The sequence below is a fragment of the Hippopotamus amphibius genome, chromosome 10, assembly GCF_030028045.1.
Source record: "Hippopotamus amphibius kiboko isolate mHipAmp2 chromosome 10, mHipAmp2.hap2, whole genome shotgun sequence".
Lineage (NCBI taxonomy): Eukaryota > Metazoa > Chordata > Mammalia > Artiodactyla > Hippopotamidae > Hippopotamus > Hippopotamus amphibius.
In genome coordinates, this window is record NC_080195.1 from 52,336,226 (window position 1) to 52,355,116 (window position 18,891).

The 18,891-nt window shown below is 50.2% G+C and overlaps 1 protein-coding gene and 1 long non-coding RNA gene across 2 annotated transcripts; one reads left to right on the forward strand and one right to left on the reverse strand.

The window, feature by feature from the left end:
* Nucleotides 1-5,215: 5,215 nt before the first annotated feature.
* On the reverse strand, nt 5,216-15,286 carry NR1I2 (nuclear receptor subfamily 1 group I member 2). The gene is made up of 8 exons (XM_057697279.1): nt 15,099-15,286; nt 12,219-12,352; nt 10,671-10,858; nt 9,523-9,797; nt 7,402-7,544; nt 7,083-7,199; nt 6,628-6,733; nt 5,216-5,488 (listed from the first exon to the last, which is right to left on the reverse strand). Exons 1-8 carry the CDS (start codon nt 15,248-15,250, stop codon nt 5,344-5,346), a joined length of 1,260 nt encoding a protein of 419 aa, XP_057553262.1. The 5' UTR covers nt 15,251-15,286; the 3' UTR covers nt 5,216-5,343.
* Nucleotides 12,226-17,740, forward strand: LOC130830215 (uncharacterized). Its single transcript, XR_009047756.1, has 5 exons — nt 12,226-12,376; nt 13,082-13,273; nt 13,897-13,999; nt 14,557-15,470; nt 15,932-17,740. It is a non-coding gene; the product is annotated as an uncharacterized LOC130830215 (long non-coding RNA).
* The last annotated feature ends 1,151 nt before the right edge of the window (nt 17,741-18,891 follow it).

The window sequence follows — 18,891 nt, forward strand, 5'->3', positions numbered from 1 at the left end:
CCATGTTCATAATCTCATTTCATTGAAGCCCTGCCTTTGTTTTGGTTCTGAACATCTGTTTCCTCCTCAGTAGCAGTGACCAGCTTCCTTTCCCTCAGTCCATCCAGGGACTGAGTGTAGTGCCAGGGAGCCCTAGAGCTGGAGGGTATCGAATAGATTAGGTTTTGCTTGTCTCTGTCCCCAAGCCCTAACCATGGGTCTTACAAACAGCAGATTCCGGAAGACTTCCACCCTCTCTCTCTCTCCCCTTCTTGTCTACTTCCCTCCCAAATGAGAGGAGAAAATAGAGAGATGATTGGTTTTTATAAATCAAAGTTTCTTGATAATTGTATCAGGTTTTGGTACATGAGTGGTCTACAATGCTGTGGTGCCATTACTAGCGACTGCTGCACGGTCGCCACCCTCATGGTGAGGACTGTTTTCGCAAGGGAAGTTCCCTCCCTCCTGCCACCTCTACCCCTGTTCAAAGAAATGTCATTTTAGTTTACCTTTTAAAAAGTCAGTTTAATTTTTACTGTGTGCCCATCATGAAGGCCTTTTTTGAAAGAATAAAAATCAAAATTATTTGTTTTGCCTCCAAGTACTCCATATGAGATGTCTTTGAGTAGAAGAAAAAAACAAACTACCAAACCAAAGGTTGCTATTTTTGAAATATCGTGTGTTCATTCCAGCAAGGCAGAAGACTGCACCTTCTTTCCAGCAACATGTTGTGTCATTTTTTTTAAGTTCTCTTAATTTTTAGACACATATTTTTGATTTGTCTTTTAACAAAGTCTAACCAGTCATCTTATCTGCAGCATGCAAAGGTTTCTGAGAGGACTATTGTATTCTCTATCCCTGTGGATATAAAGACACTGGCATTTCATTTCTTTTTCCCTTTCCTTTTTAAAGGATTTAACTTTGGAATCTTCCAAAGGAGGTTTGGCCAATGCCAGATCCCCAGGAGTTTGGGGATTTTCTTTGTTTTAAACCAAAATGGTATCCGATTCCTCTTGTTCATGTTAGTGATTATCTATCACAGAGTCAAACACTTTCTCCCCTATACAGAAAAATAAACTAAGCATGCGTTACAATAAAAGCTGTCTTTTCTGATAGAAACCTGAGCCACCGAAAATAGAAGAAACAACTAGAAGCAGAGTAGAGTCTCAGATTAAGGTCTATGTTTGAGAGGCTTTGAAAGTAATCCCTGGGGTTTGGATTTTCACAAGGGTTATGATGTTTTATTCAAGTTTGTTGCTCCGTTTTGCACCTCTGCAATAAAAGCAAAATGACAACCAGTACATAAGGGGTTAGCTTGACAAAGTAGACTTCCTTGTGTTAATTTTTTTAAGTTTTTTTCTTACTATATCTGTCTACAGGCAGATACAGATAGATGTATGAAAATGTGCTTGCCTGTAAAATTTGCATTCATAAATGTGTTGCCGATGGATCACTTGGGCCTGTACACATACCAATTAGCGTGACCACTTCCATCTTAAAATCAAATCTAAAAAACAAAATTTATTATATATATATATATATAAAGGACTGTGGGTTGTATACAAACTATTGCAAACACTTGTGCAAATCTGTCTTGATATAAAGGAAAAGCAAAATCTGTATAACATTATTACTACTTGAATGCCTCTGTGACTGATTTTTTTTTTTCATTTTAAATATAAACTTTTTTGTGAAAAGTATGCTCAATGTTTTTTTTTCCCTTTCCCCATTCCCTTGTAAATACATTTCGTTCTATGTGACTTGGTTTGGAAATAGTTAACTGGTACTGTAATTTGCATTAAATAAAAAGTAGGTTAGCCTGGAAATGAAATTAAAATTCACAAGTGTGTGGTCTTTATTTCAGTCCCAACCTTCTTTTCTTCACCCTACCTATTTTGCCACTGCAATACGTAGTCACATCACCACTGTTTCATTCCTCCAATTAGAGAAACATGAACCTTAGTTATAAAAGTCAAGGTGTGAACACTAGTTCTCATTCTTTCAGATTATCTTATTCCATTGTATAGCCCCAAGAGGTGCAGCTTCCATCTTGGAAACCTTTGGATTTGATGTAGAGGAAGCTTTGCAGACACTGCTTTGAAAAGAAAGAAAACATCCCTGAAAGGGACAAATTTTTAAAACACGTACAAGCTGCTGTCTTTGACTGCTGTGTTCATGGTTTGGTGTAGCTGTATTTTCTTTTAACTTTCATCCCATTAGTAACGGTCTTTGGGAGTATCTGTGAATTATATGAACACCACCAACAGTGGGGCTGTACCTCCCAGGTAACCAACACATGTTGTGTTTGAGTCTGCTCATTTCCAATACTGGATGATGTATGTAAACATGTTCTGTCTCTTAGTGCAAAAAGAAACATTTTTTTTAGGGCTGGCTCACTCTGTCAGGCCTATTCTAAAGGCTAGATATAAAGTCATGTGACTGCTGCTTCAATAAAAACAAATTTATATTGGATAAAGTCTGGTCCTCTTTATTTACTTATTGTGGTGGTGGGCTTGGCTAATATTTGTAAAATAGTTAAACATATTTACCAGTTGTGGGGGTTTGCGGGGGGAGGGTGGGGAGGAGCACAGATATGCAGGAGGTCACTTGTGGGACGGGTCTCGTGATTGCACTCAAGTGCATGTGTCTGGGATTTACTACTCTCTTATTTCCTGCCCTATTTGAGTTGCGCAAGATATCTTTTTTAACTTAAAAAATCCTGGAAGGCTGCATTGTTAATTTCTAAGGTCTTCCAAAATGTAGTGACGAACCAGTCCTTTGGGATCATGTCTCAGGAGAACAGTGATGCTGGGTGCCAGTTGAGGGTGCTCTAGAGGGTAGTTAGGAAAGAGAGCACTCAGGTTGCAGCTCCCCTTCATGGAGAAGTCTGTGAAAGGAAGTCAGCAAAAGTGATGGGGTGGTCACCCCTGTCTCTGGTGCAGGAATATTGCACCCACCCACTAGCACCTGCAGGTTTGGGAGAGCTGTGGTTAAGGGGAAAACTGACGCAGTTGTGGACGATGGCACGAGGCCCACCAGCTGTCAGAAGCTGGGAAGGGATGGTCCGTTAAATGTGTGTTTCTCTTTACATCCTCTTTTCTCCAGAAAGGAGAGGACACCCTAGGCCTTCTCACAAGAGTTGTTGATGTCAAGGCTTTAACTAGATCCTTAAAGTCCGGGCCAGATAGAGATTGGTGGTGGAGTGGCTCTAACAGGGCAGCCAGAAGGTAAACAGTAACTTACTTAGAAGGGCTTTTCTCCTAAGCTTTGGACACTGACTCCATCGTCACCTAACTGAGGCAAGACTTAGAAAAAGAATGGGGACAGAGGGATGCCTAGAAAATGACACTTAGTTCTGCTCAAGAGCTCAGGGAAGGGAGAAATAGGGAAATTCAAATGTTCGAGAGTGGGAAAGTTGAAATTGGCTCCTAGCCTTATAAACTAGAGCTCAGCAAAGCTGCTGAAAGGAAGTATGGTATGTGAGCTCTTTGGTGCATTTAACATTGTATCTTAACTGCACTTGGACTACACTTAGTTTTTATAATATATGTGACTCATATGTACATATCAATTCAATGTGAAACTGCCCAGGTATTTTTAAAATCAATACTGGGAGATGGGAGTTTACATCCCACCCTAATCTCACCTTGCTCTCACCTTATTGTAGTCTACATTTAAGAACCATTTCAGGCTCTGGAGTGAATAGCACACTCAAAATTATTTCAGTGGGAGAGAAGAGATGTATATGATATATGAATACAGTTCAATGAAATTTATATTTCCAAATGAGTATAATTAGACACAATTACTGGTGGCAAAATCTGCATTCACTGTGTTTGGAAACTGAGCTCCTTGCCCTTCAGTTTCTTTTCTAACAATGAGTGCTTTCTATGTGCCCTTGAAGAGGCTGGTGAGTCAGAAGGGATGGCAGAGAATATGTTTGTTTGCTTTGATTTATAGTCTCAATTATTTATGTTTTCCAAGTTTGCCCTTCTTGTAAAATGGTAAAAACTAAGCGAGTATCTGTTTCTTAAAATTCAGTTAACTTGCAGCTTCATTTGCATCAAAATATTAGCCACTTAAAATCAATTACTACATTTTAAATCATACATTTTAATTTTTTATATGGAATAATTATTTTTATGAGTAAACCAAGTTAAATAATGCATTTTTATGTTCTCACACCAACAGTCTTCAGATATGTAAAGGGCAATAGTAAAATAAGTATTAAATAGAAATATATACAAATATATTTATTTTTCACCACCCCCACATTTCTTTTTTACCCCAGAAAGGAAGGCCAAAAAAGGTTTAAATCTCTAGCCAAAAGTTAATTATTTAAGTCTTCTTGCCTGGATTTGACATTAACCGCTGGATCATATTTGCTAAGCCTGGTTCTTAGCAAGAACCAGGGATGCCCGATGTAAAGTTAGTTAGTATGTAATTTTCAAAAAATGCAGAAACACTTTTGCTCAAAATGGTTACAAACAAAGCAGACACTTTGATACTCTTTAGCTTTGAAAATAGATGTGTAAACAGGAACACATTTATTAACTGCCGTCAACGTAGCCTTGTCACAGAGCCCTGTGTTCCAGCCCCAGGAGCAACCCAGCCCCAGTTCGGTTGTGAAGCAGACCTGCACCAAGTCACATATGTGTGTGTAACCCCTTCGAGAGCAGGATCCCTGTCTGAGTCAGCATATATCCCCCACAGCAGGCTGCATATTGCTGGTGTTTAATGATGTGTTTTAATGGATGCAGAGACACAGAACAAGGTGCCCAGAAGCAGGGAAGAATAAACACAGAGAGAGGTAACAACAAGCTTGTGACATTCGGTGCAGGCCTCCTGGCCTCTCTCTAAAAGACTCCCTCAGACCCAAATGCACCTGATGGTAGACACAGGCCTGGAACTCATGGAGCAACTCAGGACAGGAGGCTCCGGGCTGGGAATGGCTGGCAAGTGGGAGACGGGAGTAGCAGATGTAGCACTGAACATACCCAAGAAGCTAATGAACCCGGGTATGGGCACAGACCCTCAGATGGCCCAGCCCCAGGCACCCTATCCTCTATGCCCTCTCCCACCATGACACTAGATCCCCAGACCAAGGGCCTCTTCTAAGGGTAGGGTGGCCTTGCCTCTCAATGGGCCTGCCCTAGGGGCCAGCACACTCTCCATGGGAGGCTCTAGGGCTTGGCTCTCCCCACACTGCGCTGCAGGCTGAGGACTGCCCGCCGTCATCATGGCTGTCTCTGTGAGTTCCCTGGGGAGGCGGGACCTCAGGGCATTGTGAGTGTCTGTCCGTGGAGCCCCAGGAGTGGTGGCTCCGCTCCAAGGGCCGGGCTCCGGGTGCCGCAGGGCGGCCGCTCAGCTGTTCGTGATGCTCAGCAGCTCCTGCATGAGCGGGGTGGCAAAGGGGTGGACGTCCTGGATGCGCAGCAGCTTCTGGGTGTGCTGGGCATTGACGCTGCGCAGCTCGGTGAGCACAGCCATGATCTTCAGGAACAGGAACCTGCCGGCCAGTCAGGGGAGCGGCTGGAGGTGCGGCCCGCCCGCCCCGCCCCGCCCACCAAGGCCGAGGCCCCTCTGAAACGGCACACGCTTGCGGGTTTTCATCTCAGGACCTCTCAGGTCAGCCAAGAGACAGGGCTTAGCTGAATTCCTTAAGCTTTCCCTTCAGCCTGAGGACCCTGGAGGTGTGGCCCTACCCTCCCTACTCGCACCTCCTCCTCTGGACCTGAGTCCCTGTGCACAGGGATGTCCGGGGGAAAACCAGGCATTCCAGGTGCCATGTGAATAGGTCACTTTGGGGGGACATCACTGCCGTGGCTAATGGACGGGGGTCAGCATGGGGCTGCAGGCTGCAATCCCTCCCTGGATCTAGCCTGGGATCTAGTGTCTGAGACACACCTTGTGCCTCCGTTTCCCCATGATGCCTCCTGGCTCTGTACAGGGGAGGACAGAGCAAAGCAAGACACGGCCGCCTCCAGCATCCCAGTAGGCCAAGCTCAAAAGCCAGCTGCAGCAGGCCAAGTAAGGACTTGAGATTTTATGTTCGCACTAGCACACCCAGTGCGGGCCTTCCTCCATCACAGCCCGGGACCACAGCACCAGGTCACAGGGCTGCTGAGGCCCAGGGCAGGGGTGGGTGGGAGCCCCTGTCTGGCCAAGCCCTGAGCAGCCCTCCTCCTTTGGGTCGTGACCAGAACTCACGAAGGGGTTTCCCACCCCGGTATCTGGTGTGTGTCCTGGCAATGGTTAGGCAGGTAGCGCTCAAGGGTGTAGGCAGCAGGCCTGGCCCACAAGGAGCCACTCCAGACCCCAGCTGCCTGGCTGTGGGACCCACAGCAGCTGCCCTGAGCCTCCAGCCCACCGCATGGGGCTGTTTTCAAGATGAAAGGTGAGACGCATATAAACTGCTTGACACCAGGGCTGGCTGGCTCTTTTCAAGAAAGAGTAGCTGCTCTAGGTAGGCTGGGCAGGAAGGCTCAGTGGCAGTCACAGCGCAGGGCCCCAAAGCCCTGATCCTCAGAGGCTGCCCCAGAAGCGGCTCTGGGGTGTGCCCCTGGGGCGGCCCAGGACAGGCGGGGACCTGGGGGCGGGGCTCACCGCCCCCACCGCCGCCCCGCCGCCTCGCTGCCTGCTGCTCACCGGTGCGCAGGTTGGGGCCGGTTGCACTCAATGTAGGCCTTCAGGGTAACGGCGAACCGCTCCTGCAGCTGGTCCACCAAGCGGCGCTGCACCACACCCGGGCGGTCTGTCGGGGAGGCGAAGGCAGTATGGTCCCCGCAAGGCCACAGGGGGCCAAGACAAGCTTGGGCCATCCCAGAGGGGACAAATTGCTAGCCAACCACCTTCCAGAACCAGGGATTCCCAGGCAAGGAAGTGAGCAGGGTGCTAAGAGGGCTTTGCATCAACCCTCTGACCCTAGGAGAAAACAGCCGGAGTCCCCGTCCTGGCTGAGCCGCGCGTTGAGGGCGAGGCCATCAGTTGGGACCTTCCCTGGGGAAGGCAAGGAAGGGAGGGGCTGAAGAGGGGGTGTCGGCATGCCTGGAGAGGTGGGGGAGGGGCATGGGGAAGCCGGGTAGGACAGGTGGGGTTGTCACCTGGAGAGAAAAGGGCGATGGCCTGCATCAGCACATATTCCTCCTTATGCAGCTGCAGCCTCTTCAGCATGTAGTGGAATTTCAGCACAGGCTCCAGCAGAAGCTGCTGGAAGCCACCTGTGGGTAGGTGCAGGCTGGAGGGGTAAACATCTCAGGAAGCTGACCCAAGACCCCGACTTCCCTCACCAAGGTCTTTTAGTCCCACAGCCCAATCTTCTGCCCTGCAATCCCAGGACCCTTGTATCCTGGCGTGGCGCCTCTCCTCCCTCCGTGGCTGTTTCCCACCCTCTGCCAGGGCAGACAGGCATCTCTCAGGCACCTGCAGGGTCTTCCAAGCAGTAGGACAGCCGCCCACACTCCCAGGTCCTGGTCTCTGCGTTGAACACCGTGTTGAATCTCAGCTGGCACAGCTCAAAGGCGGCCCCCTTCAGCAGAGAGATCTGGTCCTCGATGGGCAGGTCCCTGGCAGCAAGGATAAGGAGATGCCAGCTGCCTAGGAAACGGCCACAAGCCAGCACCCACTCCCATCATCCAGAATCAGGTGGGAAGGTGGTGAAGAGGAGAGGCAGGATGGGCTCCCGCCCCTGAGGATGACTGTAGTTGCCTCTGACTCGCCTCCGATCTCTCCCTCACAGCCCAGTAAGCAGATCCCTCCTCCCTGACATCTTCCTCTGGTGCCCTGCTACCTTCAGGGACTCTCCACTACTGATGCAGCTTGGTGGCCAGGCTCCCCACAGCCTAGCCCCGCCTCCTCCAGCTCCCTGCACGCCACTGACCCCCCAGCCGATGCCGTGGCTCCTGGTCCCTGGCCTCATACTTTCTGCCTCAGTTTCCCCACTTGGAACGATTACCCTCTCAGCTTCACTTAAGGAGATCCTGCGAGTCCTTCGGGGCAAGCTGACCTTGTGCCTCCTAGAGGTCCCTCTGCAAGTGCCAACCCTCCAGCATGAGTTCCATGCAGCAGGGCTATTTGCTTCCTGCTGTATTTTGGATTTGCTATTTCTACTGTTTCTCTCCAGGCAGCCTGGATGCCCTGAACCCCACCCCCAGCACTGAGCACAGGCCCAGCCACAGTGGCTGCCTCTAGTACTCACGGTTACATTAACACCCCTCCCCACCTGAGAGGGGCCCCCAGCTCCCCACTGACAGAGGCACTCCAACTAAAAAGGAGGGAGCTCTTGAGGAGGACGTCCGCCCGGCTTTGGTCTCCTTGGGAGTTCGGTCCCTTCTTTTAGATCCATGACGTTGAGCCACAAATGCTGTGAAACTGATGTTTTCCTCTGTTTCCCCCAACCCCCACCATTACCCAGCCCAGGACCTGGCAGGGGGCCAGCTCTGAAGGCGGTACTCTGCTTCCAAAGCTGGCCTCTCTGATTAACTGCGACCCTGCGCACGGCCTTAACCTTGGTGAACCTCAGTTTTCTAACTGTGGAATGAAGGTGAAAGTAACTCCTGCCCCCTGGGGTGGCCGTGCTCAAAACTAGTCATCACGAGAAACAAGGGGCCTCCTGGCCCGGTGGTAAGGCCTGGGTCGTGAGATGTTGGTGGGGATCCGCCAGGTCTCCCTGCTCCCTTGACCTAACCTGCCGCAACCTGAACCCCACTCCAGCCTGCGGCCACGCTCACCCCAGTAAATAAGGCCTACGTGTAACCCACAGGGGAACCCGTGGGCTCCTGGAAGAGAACCTGCCCTCTGCCTGCGGAGGAAATCAGGACTCCTCACGTGTGATCCAGCTCCACCTGCCCGGGCCCGGCAAGGCCAGTGACTGACCCCAGGGAAGACATGCCTGGCGCCACCTCCGGGCCTGACAGGCTCCATGTTGTGGGGCTGTGGCTACCTCCACACCACTAGGGCCCAGGGTTTCTCATTCACCCGGCCGCCCCGTGGTTGCGGCCTCCACGCCTAGCCCTGGGGAGTCCTGGCCCCTCGTCCTCCTTCTCAGCCTCCTCCAGGCAGCAGACTGCCGGCCACCCAGCGTCCGCTCCGGGCCCTTTCCTCCTTCTCCCTCTGGACTGCCTTCCTTTCCCTTCCGACTCTTCCTTTGCCCCTGAACCACCAACGTGTGATTCCTGCCCCTCTGCGGGGACGTGGGGAGGCGGATTACTCTCTGAACATGCACCATGTATGTGCTGAACACTCTTCCCGGTGTTTCCCTATTTCACACAACAGCCCTGCAAGGCAGGTATCGTCAGCCCCTGTGCAGCAGATGAGGAGGCAGAGACGCAGGTTAAAGGGCAGGCCGCAGTCACAAAGCTGATAAGCAGTACAGACAGCGAGGGCTCCACTCCCCAGCAGGACCAGGTGCCCCGGGGGGCAGAGATAAAGGAGGGTCTTTTGGCACCAATGTCCCCCACATTCAGAGAAATCTACCCCAGACCCTTTGAACCTGCTGGCCATTTCCTGCTCCTTCCCACACCGTCCACGCAGCCCGTGTCCTACCTGAAATAGGAGATGACTTTGGCAAAGTTGATGATGCCTCTGAACATGTAGGTTGACACGTCAGCCATGTGGGGCAACAAGGAAAAGATCTCTTTCCCGCTGTTGTCGGCTGGGGGCTTGTAGTTCCAGATGCTGCCGTCCTCCCCCCGCAGCTGCAGGGAGAGCTTCACTGAACACAGATCTTCCCTGATCTTGCTCCACTTGGCAGCTTCTTCCCTTGACTGAGTCTGCAGAGACTCTGGAATCTCAAGGCCACTGCTGAGCACCTCTGGCAGCTGGGACACGAGCCAGAAGGGGGAGAGAAGAGAGGAGAGACGGCATATATTCTCCCAAACAGGTTCCCACACAGGCCCCAGACAGGCGCACACAGTCACCGCTGCGCCCTGAGAGGATGCCCTGTGGCAGGTGTGTACACCGCCACCCCCCCCACACACACAGAGCACTTGTTTCTTCTTTTTGGTCTTCTCCTATCAGGTGGCTCTATTAATTCATGGTCCCTCACATCCCTGCCTGGTTAGAGATGGGTTTGCTCCCTGCTTCAGTGGAAGGTGAGGGGCCTCCACCCAGAAGTGTGGCCCAAGCATCTCTGACCTTGCCCTCAGGAAACTCAGAGAAAAGGGTCTGGGAGCTAACAATGAAAAGAAACAGACTTTGGAGGCCACTGGCCACCGGCTCTCTGAGCTGGACAGGTCACGGAGATACCTGTGAGCACAGGTGAAAAAAGGCACTGGGGTCAGACATGGCTACCACTGCTTGAGATCACTAGAGTTTCCTGGCTCAGTAAAACCAGTTCACAAATGTCATGTCCCCTAGAGGTCCTGCCCCTATCCTCATAAAGCCCTGAACACCAGCAACTCTGGGGCAACTCAGCTTTCCATAACTCCATTATGGCTCAGACTCAATTTCTACCTGCTGCAGAAGGAGAGAGCAGAGTCTCAGACCTCAGCATGAGTGAGAATCACCTGAGGGGTCTTCTGAGAGCACAGACTGCTGGGCCCCAACCTCAAGGCTGCTGATTCAGGAGACTGGGGGTGATCTGAGAATGTGCATTTCTCACAAGTTCCTAGGTGAAGCCGCTGCTGCAAGTCCAGGGCCCACTCTTTGAGAACCCTTGGGAATGAGACTGGCCGTCTCCAAAAGCCTGATACCCGGAAATCCGTGAAATGCGTGAAGGTGCTATCGAAGGTTTTCATCTGAGCGGTCATCAACTCCCTGATCATCGTCTGCTGCTCTTCAGTCAGACCCTTGGCTCCAGCGCGCTGAGTCTCAAACTGTTCTCTCTTCTTCCTCCTGATCAAGGCCCGCCTCTCCTCCACAGCCGCGTCGGACATGATCACTGCAGCGATAGCCAGGGGCAGACTCAGGCAGCTGCAGGGGCTCGGGCAGCAGTAGGGGATGGGGACATGCTTGTGACAAGAGACCCGCCCTTTTCCACACTCTCGAGGACTTTGGGCTCCTCCGGAGAAACACTGGGGAAGGACAGGTGTGCCGCCTGTGACCGTGGGGTTCGAGACAATTTTGTGGAGCGGTGGGAACTGCTCGGGCTTTTGGATCTTAAGGCACCGGGCTTGAGTAACGAACGGCTTTGCCACTCTGACAGGTTCCTTCACCTCTCTTGCCCTCAGTTTCCTTCTTGGTAATCTGGAGTGACAGTGCTCACCTCACACTGCTGTTAGGATCAGACACTGTGCAAGAAGTGCCTGAAACAGCTCCTGGTACATAACAGTTGTTCAATAAATGCACCCGGTTATCCTATTCTGGTGGATGAGATACCAACGAGACTCCTGGGAGTCCCCCGAGATCTCTGGGTCTCCTGCTTAGCAAGAAACATCAATCCCAGCCACTTCCTATGTAGCCTGGGGCCTTAGGGTCTTCCACGGATGTCTGGAGCCCACTCGTGTGTGCAGAGCAAAGCTGTGTGGGTCCTGGTGGGGAGGGGACGGCAGGGACAGCCGGTCTTCAGGGAAGGGTCTCTGCTCAAACTCCCAGGGACCGCGGCCCCTGAGAGGCTGTCCCAGGTCTCAGGTCAGTCTGTGACTGACGGTGAGAAATACGTCCTGGAAGCTTCTAGCCTCTTCCCCACGCGCCCCTGGGAGCACAGTGACCCCAAAGCTGGACAGGGGAAATGAGAACCCCTGTCCCTGGGCCGCATACAGTTCCTGCGGAGGACGCCCGGTCTGCGCAGCTGGTGAAGGTGGGGGCCAGAGCGCATCACGCGCCTCCAGCTTCCCAGCCCAAATTCACCTCCCCCAGTTTGGCTAAAACAACTATGAAGGGAACATCAGGAATCCCGCAAGCGCCACCGAGGGAAGAGACAGGCGCGACCCTGGCCAGAGAGAACCAGGCCTCCCAGAGCAGAGACCCGAGACGCGCTCCATCACGGCCCCCGTGCCTCCAGGATAGGCAGCGGGCCTCAAGCGGCCGCCTGCCCCGGTGCAAACGCGCACGCGCACGCGGCGGCTGCACGTCTGCGCACGCGGCGGCTGCACGTCTGCGCACGCGGCGGCTGCACGTCTGCGCACGCGGCGGCTGCACGTCTGCGCACGCGGCGGCTGCACGTCTGCGCACGCGGCGGCTGCACGTCTGCGCACGCGGCGGCTGCACGTCTGCGCACGCGCACCCACACCCCCGCGGCCGCCCTCCGCCCCCCTCGGGCTCACGTGCCCGCGCGCGCGCGCCTGCGCCGCAGTGCTCACTGTCTTTTCTCATGCCGGTCTCCAGGCACTTGCGCAGGCGGCAAGCCTGGCACTGCCGCCGGGTCTTCCGGGTGATCTCGCAGGTGCCCTTCTGGAAGGGGCACCGGAGCCGGGCGTTGCGTTTCATGGCCCTTCTGCGAGAGGACAGAGAGCAAAAGGTAGGCCGCGCGGGCACCCCGGCTCCCTGTCCCGGCCCGACGCGGACACCAGTCACATCCTCTGTGGGCCCTGCCTTCGCCTCCGAGTTGGGTCGGGGGCACCGCAGAGGTGCAGGCGGGGGCTCTTGAGGCTTCTGTGGGCGGGTGCTGGGCTTCCCCAGGGGCCCGGGAGCCCACGGCGGAGGGGAGCGGGGGCGGGCACTGCCCTGCAGCATCCGCGCGGGAGCTGGGCGCTGCTTCCAGCCGCGCGGGCGCCAGAGCTGCTCTCTGGGAGGCTTCGGCTCCAGGCCCAGCCCAGCTCTTTCCCGCTCCCTGGAGACCTGACCCCGAGAGCATAAGAAACATAAGAAGCCCCCTGCCTCCCGCAGCCCCCATTCTAGATTAGGGGGTCACGGGCAGCCAGAGGACCGGGTAGACTATGGGAAGCTTTCTGCCTCGCTGGACAAAGACGTCCCCATTGGAAAAGCTGACTCTCCTGATTGACGGATGGCAACAGAGAGGTTCAGAGCCCGGTAACAGTGGAGTGAGCGAGCAGCTTCACCCACACGTCCCCACACAGCTGCTCCAGGAGGGAGACGAGGGGGTAGATGCCTTTCAGAGATGCCAGCACACCCACCCTCCCCCACAGCCCAGGCGTCCTGAACTTCCCCAAAAGATCCAGTCACTGCGGCCCTGACTTTATCCCCCTGCCCCCCATTTTCACAGATGAATAGAAAGAAACAAATTCTCCTTTGGCTCTGGCCTGTGGCTCTGGTCCAGCAGTGTGGAAGATGAAGAAGGACCGGCCGAGGCTGCTGCATGGGCCCTGGGGGCTGATCTGGGAGGCCTGAGGCCTGGAGACAGGGACCCACCCAGGGGGCATGTTTCTCAGACTCCACCCTTCTCCTGCTGGCCTGGGTAAGAGACCCCTGGGTGATGCAGGAGCCCGCCCAGAATGCAGGAGAAGGGGAAGGAGCCCATGTTTATCAGCATGTGCTGTGGATTGGGTGCTGGGCTACAGATTGTGCAGAGCTTTGCAAATTTAGTTCTTAGAACCCTACGAAGTTCATTTCATCATCTGCCTGGCACAGATGAGGAAACTGAGTCTTTGAGAGGACGGATCACTCTCTGTCCTCTAGGAAAATGATAAGCTGAAGTTTGAATTCAGGTCTGCCTGATACCAGGAGCCAAGCTGTGGGCACTGTAACATGCTTCCTCCCTCGAGCATCCCAGAGCAGCGCCCGAGCAGCTCCCACACCCCAGGGCAGTCGACATGGATGCTGCAGGGTGGATCCAGGCCTGGCCCAGATGGCCACCCTCCTCTGTGCAGCCACAGTGGTGTATGCCCAGCTCCGGGATCTGTCTGGGGCTGTTTGCTAGTAACCAGTTTGGGAGTAGGCTGGGGCACAGTTCTAGCCAATGTGAGCTGAGGAGTCTTCTGGGAAAGGTTTCTTTGCTCTTAGAGGATGAGAGGAGTCTTTCTGTTTCTCAGCTGAGCTCTGTGGTTCCTGTCTGAGCCCCTGTCCTTTGTTGCCCCCCAGGGGAGCAGGTGGGGTCAGTACTCAGTGATAGCAGAAGAGAAAAACAGGACTGACTGCTGAGCTCACCAACCCTTTGAAGGCCTCAGACTTCTAGATATGAGAGGTGACGTGTTTTCCTTATTGTTAAACACTCTGAGTGGAGGGTTGTTGCTTGTAACTGAATGCAGGCTGACAGCACCACTTTGTCCAGCTTCTGTTAAGGCCCACAGACACAGGTGTTCATTTCTCCCTGGAACGTGGGCACCTTTGGACCCACCTGGGCTGACGTAACCCCTCGGACCTGAGAACACCTCATACTTGACCACATCAGCCCCAAAACCAGGGTTTCTTCATTCTCGGGAAGGACACTGGGCTCTGCAGTGCCTTACTGGGCTGGTCCTGGCCTGGACACCCCACTATAGGCCCTGTCCCCCACCCAGCTGACTCGCAGCCCAGCTTTGATGGGACTGCAAGGTGGGCCTTGGTGCTAGGGTCCCTTTCCATTTAAATGCCCAGCCATCAGGGGGAGCTCTGCAGAGGTCAAGTCAGGCTGACTGTCCTGAGAATGCACAAGGGGCCCCAGTGTGCCCCTATGGTGGGAGCTGCCCTCCGCACCCGTGGCCCTCCCTGAGGACAGATCCAGAGCCCCCTCCTTTCCTGATTGGCTTCTTTTCCTCTTAGTCTGAGCCTGCACTGAGCTGTGTTCTTGCTCTTTCTTCGGCTGGACATCGTGAGCTTTTTGTGCAGGCCTGTCTTGCTGTGAGCTGGGACTTTTTAGTCCTTAATTTTTTGGACCTCTGTTTCTAGGTGAGCTGGTTCTTCATATTCTTCACTTATTTTTTGCCATTCTTTATTTAAAACCACTCCTTAAGAGTGATTTGAACACTTGAATTTTGAGTTTTCAGAGTCTTTCCTCTTTTACTGACTCATTTGTTATATTTGCTATTTTATTTAAGAAGACACAAGAGAAACAAAGGGATATCTTAATGGAAAGGGGCCTTTCCCAAGTAGAGTGGGAAGACAGAAGATGAAGGTTTCCTCTCAGATATAAATGTTTCTCCCGAGGCTAATTAGGAGGCCTTTGGATGGGCCACCAGCCCACACTCTGAACCTGGGAGTCAGGTCAGCGGAGGCCCTGAGACGGTGCCCAAGGGGCTAATGGCAGAACCCAGTTAGATGTGACCCATTGTGTCGGGTGAGTGAAAGTTGACAAGTAACTGTACCTGAAAAAGCCCTTGCATCCTTCACATGTCATGACATTGAAGTGATAACCAGTGGCCTTGTCCCCACATACACGGCAGATCTGGAGATCCTCATTTCCCTGGTCTGCATTGATGGTGGAATTTGCAGAAGTGGAGTCTGCTTCGGAGTGCATGAGGTCAGCATGGTTCCAGCTTTCTTCAGGTCGCACCTCCAGCTTTGCTTCTGAGCCCGTGGAACTAGAAGTGAAAACACCACAGGGAGTGAGAGAGCGGGACAGGGGTGTGCTGAAGCAGCCGCACTGTGCATCACTCACATTTGGTTCTTTGGACACAGGAGCTGAATTCTCATGGAAGAAATGAGGGTAGAGGACTAGAGCTGTTATAAAGCGCCATGTAAGCATGACATTTTGTATTCAATAATAGGGCCCTGGAATAAAACACATGAACTAAGAACATGGGAGAGAGAGAAATTAGAGGAAGAAATGAGAAGGAAAAAGGACTGTCTAGGTTGGACCAAAGAAGTAATACTTGGGTAGACTAAGATTAGGAGACTGTGAGCTGGTCAAAGGCCTAAACAGGGAGCAGCCCATGGGACAGGACACTTGTTCTGAAACTGGGGAGACCCAGGGAGATGGCCCCTCAGGTGTCTTTTGGCCCAAGCTCCCAGAGAGAGCTGGAAAGGCTGGGCAGGAAGAGGGTTTTCAATTGAGTAACCAAGCAGATGAGGAGAGAGGGAGAGGAGCCAGGCTCACCATGCAGGGAGAAAATACCCAGATCCCAGTCAGGCCGGGGTGTAAGTGAATAATCAGAACTTGTACCCATTAACAGAGCTGTACCCAAAATGTCCTCCCCAGGCACCTTTCACCTTGAGGATGTGGCTTGAATTTTACTGGAATGGGCACAGAGGACAGTGAGCAGAAATTGGAAGCTGTCCTATTCACTACTCTTCCCCAAAGCCTCTCGAGGCCACCACGCCGCAGGTGATGTTGCCTTTTCTAAAACCAAAATAAAACTTTTAGTAAAATTTCAACACACAAATTTCTGTTTTTAACAACATGACAGATGAGAGCTGACTGTTTCACACATGACAGTGAATTAGAAATTAATCTGTCCTCTGACCCTGGCCTTCCAAAAAACTGCAAATAAAATAGGCTGACTGGAAACAGGTATGTGGGAAAATCTTCTGATTTTTCGAATCATAATCCTGACCTCATGTGGGCTTGCAGAAAAAAATGTGTACTCTGAGTATTCAGAAAAGCCACAAAGAATTTGATTTAAGGTGATCTTAGGCTGATAGTGTTTGCAGGCACCCACTGAAGCAGATGTTAATCTTCCTCTCTAGAGGAACTTACTTTCCACACAGACACAAAGAATCACACAAGTCATTTTCAAGAAGTATGAGCAAAAATTCACAAATCATGAGTCAAAGACTAACATGGCACCATGATCAAGAGCCAGCAAAAACAACTTACAAGAGAATTAGACGTGCAGAGACCCCCTGAATTATCAGAAAATGAGTCTAAATAAATAAATAGAAGAGGTTGAAGATACAAGGAAAGAGAAGAAGACTGAAATAAACCAGATTTGTAAAATGAATAAAAATTGACTATAAAATCTGAACTAACAGCAACTATATGAACCAATAGTAACAATGCTTAGGAGTTAGAAAAAAAAGCAAAACACAACTAAAATATGCAAAAACTTAAGTCAGAAGATAGATGATCACAGTGAAAATTTTCTAAAGTTCAATATTGTTGAGGGAGGAAAAAGATCATAACTCAGATTTTGATTAGTAAAGTATGGTTTTTAAGTTTTCTAGGCAACCCCTAAGTCTGGAAATAGAATGCATAACTTGAAAGCTCATAGAAAGGAAGAAATGGAAGAACAAAGAAAAATCCAACCACAAAGGTAAAAGAAACTGAAAGGTTGACACAAATAGCATAAGGTAAGATGATGGAAATAGCAAATATATTGATAATTAAATGTAAATACGGTTGATCCTTGAACAGCACAAGTTTGAACTGTGTGGGTTCACTCATATTCAGATTTTTTTCAGTAAATATATTGGAAAAAATTTTGGAGATGTGGAACAATTTGAAAAAAACCACATAGCCTAGAAGTATTGAAAAAACTAAGAAAAAGGTATGTTGTGAATGCATAAAACATGTAGATATTAGTCTGTCCTTATGTAGGCATAATATAAAATCCATAATGTGTTAGTTTTCTTACTGTTTTATAACTTTGCCTAGATTACCATATCGTATGCCTCTCTGGTATTCGAAGAAACTGCGTTATCATCCTTTCATTACAGGTACTATTTTTAATGTAACAATGTTTTCAGTGCTATAAGATGACTGTAATATGTATGCCATAAAAACCTTATAATGATTCATTCATTAGTGTATATAGTCCAGGCTTTGTGAAGCAAGCGTATCAATCACATTAGACTACCATAAAGCAATCATGTTGCTGGTTCTTCCTTATCAATGCATGAATCGTTATACCTGTAAATAAATATGAATTTTTTTCACATTATCTTTTTATTTCATTTTGATATCTAGTGTTGGTAATATGAGTAACATCTACAGTGGTTTTTTGTTTTGTTTTTGTTTTTTTTGTTTTTTTAATATTTATTTATTTTATTGGCTGTGTTGGGTCTTTTTTGCTGTGAGTGGGCTTTCTTTTGTTGCAGTGAGTGGGGCCTACTCTTTGTTGTGGTGCATGGGCTCCTCATTGCTGTGGCTTCTCTTGTTACGGAGCATGGGTTCTAGGCGCGTGGGCTTCAGTAGCTGCGGCACACGGGCTCGGTAGTTTTGGCTCACAGGCTCTAGAGCACAGGCTCAATAATTGTGGCACACGGGCTTAGTTGCTCTGCAGCATGTAGGATCTTCCTGGAGCAGGGATCGAACCCATGTCCCCTGCATTGGCAGGCAGATTCTTAACCACTGGGCCACCTAGGAAGCCTACAGTGTTTTTTTAATCATATACTGATATAGGTACGAACAGACACTTCATCCTATGAGCAGATGATGTAAACCTGCAGTGTCAATACAGTGCAGTTCTACAAATGTATTTTCTCTTATAATTTTGTTAACATTTCTTTAGCTTACATTATTGTGAGAATACTTTATCGTAAGACTAATGCATATAGCAAACAAAATATGTGTAAATTGACTGTTCACGATATCAGGAAGGCTTCTGGTCAATAGCAGGCTCAGTAATTAAGTTTTGGGGGAGTCAGAAGTTAGGCATGGATTTTTTACTGCAGGGGTCAGTGCCCATAACCCCTGTGTTGTTCAAGGGTCAACTGTATATTAAATGTTGCCATTCAAAGATAGAGACAAATGGTTTCAGCAGATAGCTGGGGCAACCTAAGGTTCAGGGTTAGTGATAGGGAATAAAGGAAGGTAGTGAATGTCAGCTAGACTTACTGTGGTGACCATTTTACAAAATGTACCAATATCACATCACTACATTGTACACCTGAAACGAATATAACATTATATGTCAGTTATGCCTCGATAAACATACATAGACACATACATACATAACATGATTTTTTTAAGTGATAGGGCAGAAAGATACTAAAATGATAACTAATGATTATTGAAACTCAGTGTTCTAGGTCCTTTGCAAAAAGTAACTCATTTATTCCTCGTAACAATTATCACAACGTTTATCATTTCACTCAGCAAGCATGTGTTGAGCATCTACCACACATGAGATACTCTGTTATGTTGGTCTTTTTTCAGAGTCTACAAAAGCTGAAAGTCACTCTTTTTGGCAGAAATCCAGGATCTGCTACGAAACCCTC

Excerpts from the sequence above, each read along its gene's own strand:
- NR1I2 (XM_057697279.1), bottom strand. The coding sequence starts at position 15,250 with ATGCACTCCGAAGCAGACTCCACTTCTGCAAATTCCACCATCAATGCA. Across the intron at positions 10,859-12,218 it reads GACCGGCATGAGAAAAGACA|TGATCATGTCCGACGCGGCT; the intron begins GTGAGCACTGCG and ends CTATCGCTGCAG. Across the intron at positions 7,545-9,522 it reads AAAGTCATCTCCTATTTCAG|GGACCTGCCCATCGAGGACC; the intron begins GTAGGACACGGG and ends CCTTGCTGCCAG.